Source organism: Miscanthus floridulus, chromosome 15 (assembly GCF_019320115.1).
Source record: "Miscanthus floridulus cultivar M001 chromosome 15, ASM1932011v1, whole genome shotgun sequence".
Classification (NCBI taxonomy): domain Eukaryota; kingdom Viridiplantae; phylum Streptophyta; class Magnoliopsida; order Poales; family Poaceae; genus Miscanthus; species Miscanthus floridulus.
This window is the reverse complement of record NC_089594.1, coordinates 36,896,124-36,905,462: the sequence shown is the minus strand read 5'-3', so window position 1 is coordinate 36,905,462 and position 9,339 is coordinate 36,896,124. Positions and strand designations below refer to the sequence as shown.

Sequence of the window (9,339 nt, the reverse complement as noted above, 5' to 3'; positions counted from 1 at the left end):
GGTACGGCGCTGCTAAGTTGTGGAATAATATGTTACAATAATTCCAAATTATAACATACTATTTCACAACAATTATATATAAGAGTTGTACACTGCATATAAGTGATCGATCTGACTGAATAAAAAGATGCCATCCACAATAGCCATATTGCTCTAGACTTCATGAAGTACAAGGTAATCCATATGTGTGTGTTCCATTTTCATAGAATCACATCGTGTGATCTAAAATGTCCTTATCTTCCACTAACAATAGTTATTGTTAGACCATTCATACTTGTGCATGTAGAAGTAGATAGCTCCCCATGTGTTGCCCTTACATTGAAGAATGCTGGCTGTTTGGGCTGAGGTAGAGCCTGCAACTTGCTTGATAGCATTGTAACAACATCCGACATAGTTGGACGATAAACTACATTCTCCTGAACACATAGTAATGCAATTTTTATACATTTCTTTATCTCTGTCATTTTCTCTTCACTTACTAATGACGGAGCTACAAGCTCGAACCAAGTTTCATCCTTCCAAAGCTGCCATGCCTTCAAAAATTTTTGAGTCATCAGTGAGTTTGTAGGCATATCACTATGGTTTTTCCAATACGCATGGTTATTTGGTTGGCAAGATGGAAAGCCACAGGCCCTGTTTGGTACAACTTATCTGGGAAGCGCTTCTCAGATAAGCTGCACAAATAGAGTAAAAGCGGCGGTCAAAATAAGCTGGTCTGATCCAGCTTCTACTTTTTAGTACAAATGAGAACTGTGGGAATAAGCGTGGCCAGAATAAGCTGCTGAAAAACGTGACGTTTAGCTGTTGATTTCAGCTTATTTTGGCCATAAGCAGCTTATAAGTTGTATCAAACAGGCCTCGTAAAAGAACTAAAATAACAAAGGTCCTTTAACATGACTCTGTATTTGCATAAACAAACTTACATAGCCGAGGAGGTTGAAGAAGTCCCGACACTGGTGAAAACCAGAATTTCTTTTCCCACTAATAATCTCAAGAAGCAAAACTCCGTAGCTGAACACGTCAGATTTCACAGAGAAGGCAACCCTCGGATGCATACTCAGGAGCCATATAACCACTGAAAACAACAGTGAATGAAGGTGCCTGTCAGAACAGAAGCAATATAGGAAAACAAAACACCACTGAAAACATCTCATTTTAAACAAGTAATATAGGAGAAATGAAATGCTTACTATGTGCCCACCACCCTTTTAGTGTTTACATGAACATCTGTGGAGTCAAATATCCTTGCAAGCCTAAAATCAGATATTTTGGGATTCATGTTATAATCTAACAGAATATTACTTGCTTTTAAGTCTCTATGTATGATCAAGGATCTGGGATTCGATCGAGACAGTCCGAATTTTGGCGAAATTCATCCATTTTGGTTAGGTCCGAAATGAATTTTGTGCTTCAAATCTCGAAGTTTCACTGAATTGAGACCGAAATTGGACTGAAATTTCCCGAAATTCCTCCATTTCGGTTGGGACCGAAATTTTTTCCAAAATGAATCACAGAACCTTGTGTATGATGCATAGACGGCAATGTCTATGGAGATACAGGAGTCCTTGTGTTATCCCCTCGATTATGTTCAGGCGTCTGTTCCAGTTGAGAATTTCAGCTCTTTTTAAATCTGCACAGTGAAACAGTACATATTAAGTATGTGGTAAATTATTTGTTTTGTGAGATTACTTAAAAAGAAGTACTACTTTGAGCTACATATGTATTCTCACCAAAGATGAAGTAGTCTAAGCTCTTATTTGGCATGTATTCATAGACCAGTATATTCTCTTCTCCTTCAATAGAACATCCTCGGAGATTAACTAGATTTGTATGTTGTAGCTTGGCAATAAGTTGGATTTCGTTTTTGAACTCAACAAGGCCTTGTCTTGAATGTGCAGCAAGTCTCTTAACGGCTACCTCAAGCCCACTACGCCATCGCCCCTGCACAAGTTGATTTTTTTTTTAATTTTAACACTTTTTCGAAACTAATTTTAAATCTAATACCCTCGGTTTTTTTTAAAACTAACACTTTTGGCCGCGCCTATTGCCCTGGCGCGGCCAAATGCCTGTGCCGCGCCATGCATGATGGCGCGGCAGAGGGCTGACGTGGCGACGACTAGTAGCGCTGACCGCTGACGGGGCAGGGCCTGCCGCGCCACCGACCTTGGCGCGGCAGTGCCGCGCCCTGATCCGTGGCGCGGCTGGACCAAAAAAATACCGCGCGTGAGCCCCGCCCGCCCGCCGCCGCCGCCGCCAACGTCCGCACGCGCCCGCGCCGGCAGCGCCACGAACGCCGGCGCGTCAAGGCCGCCCGCTCCTAAGGTACCTCCCTCTCGATTTCATATTTTTTTATTATTATTGATTTAGGATAGTTAGTAATTTAGAATAGTTAGGGTTTTATGATTGTTATTGATTTATGATAGTTAGTGATTTAGGATAGGTTAGTGAATTTGTTTGTGATTTATGTAGGTAGTTTTTAGGTTCGTGGTAGTGTGTTCTAGTATAGTTAGTATTTTGGGTTTAGGGATTGATTATGTATTTGTTATTTAGTTTATAGTTAGTTATTTAGTTAGGGATTTTTGGTATAGATACTAGTTTACCATAAACCCAAAAGGGTTTAGGGATTTTATGGATTGATTATGTATTTATTATCTAGTATAGTTAGGATTTTGGGTTTAGGGATTTAGGATAGTTAGGTTAGTGAATTTGTTTGTGATTTGTTTGTGAACTTAATATTGTTAATTTCAATTTTGTTAATTTGAATACTCTAACGCTTTGTTTATCAATTTGTAACAGTATGGCCCCTCCCACGCAACACCCGTTGTACCCCATTCTTGAGGTGGAGTACGACGACCAGCACCAAGCACACATCTTGAGTGACGCCGACGCAGAGGTGGCCTTGCCTCCTTTGAGGCCTCGCACGTACACCAGGGCGCACCAGTGGGACAAGCGTTATGCGTCGTACATACGGCGTGCCGGCTTTCTCGAGCTTGTCCGTGTTGTCAACCACGGTCTTCCGCCTCTTGATCCAGCACTACTTACTGCAGCTGTAGACATGTGCGAGTGCATTCTTTGTACATAAACTTTCTTGTAACAAATTTGAGGCAACTAATAGTCGTTCTATTCTTATAACAGGTGGAGGCCTGAGACCCACACATTCCACCTACCTTGTGGCGAGATGACCTTGACGTTGCAGGACGTAAAGGCTATTTTAGGCCTTCAGTTGGGGGGACTTTCAGTGATAGGGATAATTGACAACGATCACTGGAGGGAGCTGGTGACTCAGTTTACTAGCTTTCTTCCACCGGACGACGATGTTTCCAAGAAAAATAAGTGAGTAATTCAAGCCTATTTAATACTTGTATTGCTGACCTACAGTCATGGGGTCTCATTTTCTTTGGCCAATTTTAGGAAAAGTTCTGGTGTTTCGTCGTTCTGGATCACAGAGCGCTTTGATTACTTGGACCCACGGGCTGAGGATGCTCTGATCGACAGGTTCGCTCGAGTGTGGCTCTAGCACTTTCTTGGTGCTTTCCTCTTCCCAAACGCCTCGGGCAACACCATCAGCTGGATCTTCCTTGACATACTTCGCCAGCCGTAGGAGAACATAGCGGTGTACAGCTGGGGCAGCGTAGTCTTGGCATGGACATATCGATAGCTATGCGTTGCCTGCCGTCGCACCTCAGGATATGCGAATCTTGGGGGTTGCTCCTACCTACTCCAGGTATGGTGTTGGGAACGATTGTCCGTTGGGAGGCCCCTTAATAATGGTTTACCGGTAAGTACTTCGATTCATTATATTCTTCGAGGCAGTTAGATATGATGAGATTATTAGTGGCTAATTCATTATCGTGTTCAATGCAGCGATGGAACGGGCATGATACACTCCCTACAACTCTGTATATCTGGACGGAAGCACAGTTGGTTAGAGGAAATGCGTGGCGCAAGTACATGGAGTACACGGACGGTCCCGACGTCCTGACACAACACCAGGTTACGCTCTCTTTACTATCATACCTGTGTCTTCTTCGATGTACACTATATCACAGCCAAACTCAATTATGAAATTTCAGGTGCATTGGTGTCCTTGGGATTCTCTAGAGCTCCAGGCCTATCTCAGTCCTGTCACTAGGGACGAGTCACACGAGTATCGCTGCGATGTCCCTCTTATTTTCTTCCATGTGGTCGAGATTCACTTGCCCATCCGGGTCTGCAAACAGTTTGGAAGAATGACAGGCTGCCCACCACCGCTTTACTCCACCAACCAAGAATTGCACGGGTGAGTTATCGATTAATAACAATGCTACAATTCAGAGGTTTGTTTGGTACAACTAACATCGTTTTGTTGCAGGTATGACCGCAGGAAGAGGTACAAGACCAAGGATTGGCGCGTGATACACAGCTCGCATATTCATTTGTGGCAGAACAGGGTGCCACATGCAGTCCTTGCGGGTCCTCCACACGACCAGCGCACCTTCGATGAGTACCTGCGGTGGCTTCATAGGTCTACGAGGACACATATCAAGCCTCCGTACACTGACGTGGCGATTGACGAGGACTCGGAGGAAGATGTCATCGAAGATGTGTACGACGTTACCACTAGGGAGGACACACAGCTACAGAGAGCCCCGCTTCAAAGATACGTGGTAATATACTTGAATGGTATAATTTATTAACATTTTGGTATTAAGTATGTGTACTAAAACTGTCAAACCGCGTTTCTATACCCAGGCGACACAATTGTCAAGGCTGTCCAACGAAGCAGCGTTCCGGCTACACGAGTCTAGAGGGCAGGGGCCAGGCGTTCTCGCGGCTTTTGTGGAGGTAAACATAAACTTGTCCGTTCCGAAAATATTTCTTTAGTGTATATGCATTTGGGTAATGCACTAACTTTAACGTCTATTTATGCAGAAGGTGAAGAAGAACTGCAGGAAGCTAGCTCAAAAGCTGAGTTGCATGGACACTCCTTATGAGGAACCGCCACTCCCAGCGCGGTCGGGTGGCACGTCTTCAGCCTCTTTGAGGACACCAGCCGGCTCTTCTCAGCCGATGACAGGTGCCACTTCCGTGGTGCGTACACCACCACATCATAGCGCTAGGAAGGACCCTGCAACCGAGTACGACGAGGACGACGATGACGACGACGACGACCCCCCGGGCTTCCGCGGACAGCACGACCAGTGGGACGATTGGCCGCAGGACGAGATCGGCATGTCTCAGCTAGGTGGTGCCCTGCTTGGCACCCAAGGAGCCTCACAGGTACTAACAAAGATAGTTTGTTTTAGTACGTAGGCTCCATAAACTAACGATCATAAAGAATTATAAGTAATCGTGCGTATCATATACTTGTAGGGTACGAGCCGTACGCACTGTCGACGCGTCCATACCGACGTTGGCTACACTCCCAATGTGTTGCCAACAAATCCGAAGAGACAGAGACGTCCGAGGGATCCTTACACTCCTGGGTCTTAATTTGTTAGGTCAAACGAATATTGGCATCCGAAATTTGCGGGGTTATTTGGTTATGTTATGTCAAACTTATGTCAAAACAATGAATATGTTATGTGGCAGCTTGTCAACTTGTTATTATTCGTTTCTTTGCGTCGCGGCAGCACTGCCGGCGAGATTAAGTACCAACTAGTTCGGGAACCGACAGTCCCGGCGTATCTCGACGCCGGTGGCAATTTTTCGTAATCGATTAGTTAAAATAGTGCATAACCGTATTATGAAAGATGAAAAACAAATCATTGGCTTATCAAATTCTTTATTCGGCCCTGAAAATAATTCAACAAAAGACGGGCGCGACACGTTTCGATTAAACCGTCCAGGTACCCCTTGGGCGGGCGGCAGGCGCGGCGGCCAGGTGGCGTGGCTGCTCGGCTAGGCGGGGCTCGCGCGTGGTATTTATTTGGCCCAGCCGCGCGCACGGATCAGGGCGTGGCACTGCCGCGCCAAGGTCGGTGGCGCGGCAGGCCCTGCCTCGCCAGCGGTCAGCGCTTCTGGTCGTCGCCACGTCAGCTCTCTGCCGCGCCACCATGTATGGCGCGACACTGGCATTTGGCCGCGCCAGGGCAATAGATGCGGCCAAAAGTGTTAGTTAAAAAAACCGAGAGTGTTGGATTTAAAATTAGTTTCGAAAAAGTGTTAAAACTTAAAAAAAGTTTTGGGAAACAAATTTGAATTCAAGTTTTACCAAGTTTTATAAAGCAGCGTTAACGAACCTTGTCTTTTCTTAATTAAATGAGATGTGTTCCTATATATAAAATATAATTACCTTCACTGAGCCAAAGCCTCCTTCTCCTAGTTTATTTGCTTTCGAGAAATTGCTAGTAGCCTCTTTTATTTGAGTGAAATCAAACAGCATGAAATCTGAATTGCTTTCTTCTATTCTCCAAAGCTTAAGTACTTCTCTGGTCGCTGTGTCCTTTTTCCGCAACTTCAATTTGTCTAAACAAACAAGAAGTGAGGGTTTCAAAAATCTAATCCATACATCAGGGCCCGTTTCAAGAACTCATTTAAGATGAGAGATTATTGGAATATGCATATCTTAATCGTCACTCACTGTTTCTAATGCTTCTTATCCACGCAAAGGAGAATATGAGGACACAGGAAGTTGCAATCAGTGGCAGAAGTAAAGCAACTATCAACAGCTTGCTTCTTTTCCATGTCACAAAATGCCGTCTCAAAGATAAGTATACTTTCGTCACAAAAAGTTTCACTTTGATCTTTTACGCCGTAACAATTTCAATATGTAATCTGGTACATATACACAATGTCAATATGTAATCCAGGGACTTACCGGAGGTGGCTAGTGGCCGCGGCGCGGCCACGAAGGTTGATTACCCGGCAAAGTTGAGTTGATCTGTGACAGCCATCCAATCTTCAGCATGGGCTCCCCACCGTAGAACTGGTAGGTCTCGTACCTGTAACGACAACGGGCGCCAAGGTTGCGCACGCCGGCCGTCGACCCATTGAAAGTGGAGTTGCCGACGAGGTCCTGCAGGCACTGCCAGCAATCGGCGCCGGACATGTCCGGCGTGCACTGCATGAGCGAGTAGAGCGGCGGCGTGACGACGTCCATGCACACCGTGCTGTACCACCTGATCGCCGTGGAGTTGTACACGGCCCACTGCATCGTGTAGCTTAGCAGCGCCCTGACCAGGGTGACAAAGTCGGCGCCGGCGCTCGTCGTCGGGCTGCTCCGAGTGACATCGTATAGACTTATCTGCCCCAAGTTGGCCGCGGAAGTGAGGAAGTCGTCGCCCGAGAAGAAGGCGAGGCAGAGGTCGTCGTACACGGCGGCTTCTTTGCTGTGCGGGCACAGACTCGTCCGCGCGTCGCGGAAGGTGCGCGTCGTGCAGTCGAGGCAGGACGAAGCGTTGGTGTCGCCTCGGCAGAGGGCGAGGGCGAAGACCTGGTCTGGGACCGCGCCGGCGCTGGCCTTGGCGAAGAGGGCAGGGGAGGAAGAGGAGTTCGATGGGAGGCTCGTGGAGAAGAGCTGCAAGTTGGCTTGGTACCTGCTGCCGGGCGTGTAGTTGCCGCTGCTTCCGCAGTGCTGCCATGGCGGGTAGGGAGCAACGAGCGGCAACACAAGGAGTAGCAGCGGCAGAACAATTAAGTTATATAAAGTGCACTTGGAGACTGTGAATATGTATGTTGAGTTGTTGACACGTCCATCGTACGTGCACTAGGAGAAATTTTTTTATTTTTAACCCTTTTTAAAACTTTTTCTAAATTTAACACTGTTTAATTTTTTTTTCAAATCTAACATTTTTTGGCCGTGCCTATTTCTGTGGCGCGGCCAAACTATACTGCCGCGCCATGCATGGCGGTGCGGTGAGGTTGCCACTGTGGCAGCGACCTAGGCCGCTGACTAGTGACGTGGCGGGTGCTGATCAGGGTGCGGCAGCGCCGCGCCATGCCGCACGACGTGGCAAGGCCCAGTACAGGCCCACCACATAGCCTCCTCTTCCCTCTCTCTCTCCATTCCTTTCCTCTTCCTCCTCTGTTTCACGCGCCGTCGCCGCTGCGTCGGCCGCTCGTCACGCCCACCCCCGCCCCTCCCTTGCGCCCTCCACCGGCCGCACCTCCATCCCTCCCTCTCTCCCCATTCTCCTGCTCAGAGGGTGGGGGTCAGCCCCTTGGTCGCCCGCGCCCCCTCCCTTCTTGGGCCTCCGTACGGGCAACGCCGACCCCCAGATGGTCCCCCCCCCCCCTTCAAGGTATTCCCCCCTCCAAGACCCTCAATTTCATGATTTTTGGTGATTAATTTTTGAATCAAGTGATTAGGGTTAGTGATTTAGTATAGTTATGTAGTTAGGTTTTAGGGTTTAGGTTGTATGTTGTAGTCTAGTTAGGGTTTAGTGTTTGGTTAGGTAGTTAGGGCTTAGGTTTTTGTTAGTTAGGATTTTGGGTTTAGGGTTTGGTTAGGTAGTTAGGGTTTAGTTAGCTTGTAGTAGTAATGGTAGTTAGTATAGATACTATTTTTGTAGTGTTGGTACTTAGTCGTACTTGATACAACGATTGGACGACTTGATGAAGTTTGCTCAAATGCTTTTGTAGTTGGATTGTTGTGTCCGAGTTTTTTACGGAGGAAGTGTTAGGAAAGAAGATGGTATGTTTGAGAATATGGAAGAAGAATTGGAATAATTTGATGAACCTCCTAGCTTCAGTGACCTTTGTGTCCATTTGAATAGAAAGTTTGGCGGTGATTTCACACTGAAGGAGAGGTTTGATAGTGGGAATACTAGGCACACTACGTCCTGATGCCGTTGCACGACCATGCTCACTGGTCCCGCTACAATAGGGTAATCCAAGGTTTTAATGTGCCCATGGCTGAGGTGTTGGTGGAGAATGGGTACAAGATGCAGGGTCTCCAGGACGGGCCGTCCATTGACGGTGTTAGAGGCAATGAACAAGAATGGGGTGTTGATGGGGACACAACTCCGGGTAATATGGATTTGGACGGTCAGTTGACACAGGAGCAGCTTCATTCAACTCCAGTGGCAGTCGATGATTCCAGGCGGTTCTCAGTAGGCTGTATAAGCAATGACTTCGATGGAAACGAGTTCCAACGGGAAGAGGAGGAGCAGAAGGAGGAGGACAGGATCAGTGATGTAGTTAGCAGTGATTCAGAGGATTCGGACGATGACCAATTCAGGAGGCAGAGATGCTATGCCAACACCGGTTTATGCTATGCCAGTACCGGTTCATGCTATGCTAATATCAGTACCAACTGAAGTACTTCAAGCTATGCCGGCTTAGGGAAGACTAGTCACATATTTACTCAATCTGGCAGTGTCGTCGTCATCCTCATCCCCCTCATCGGCCTCCATAATC

General features: G+C 46.9%; 1 protein-coding gene and 1 pseudogene across 1 annotated transcript; one reads left to right on the top strand and one right to left on the bottom strand.

Moving 5' to 3' along the window:
• Positions 1-233: 233 nt before the first annotated feature.
• On the bottom strand, positions 234-7,920 carry LOC136507366 (cysteine-rich receptor-like protein kinase 10; annotated as a pseudogene).
• Positions 4,545-5,503, top strand: LOC136509038 (uncharacterized). The gene is made up of 4 exons (XM_066503835.1): positions 4,545-4,646; positions 4,732-4,824; positions 4,912-5,259; positions 5,353-5,503. The coding sequence occupies exons 3-4, from the start codon at positions 4,957-4,959 to the stop codon at positions 5,470-5,472; spliced, it is 423 nt and encodes a 140-aa protein (XP_066359932.1). The 5' UTR covers positions 4,545-4,646; positions 4,732-4,824; positions 4,912-4,956; the 3' UTR covers positions 5,473-5,503.
• Positions 7,921-9,339: the final 1,419 nt, after the last annotated feature.

Bases quoted from the DNA above. Each gene is read 5' to 3' on its own strand.
- LOC136509038 (XM_066503835.1), top strand. From the start codon at position 4,957: ATGGACACTCCTTATGAGGAACCGCCACTCCCAGCGCGGTCGGGTGGC. The intron at 5,260-5,352 runs GTACTAACAAAG...ATATACTTGTAG, and splicing joins GCACCCAAGGAGCCTCACAG to GGTACGAGCCGTACGCACTG.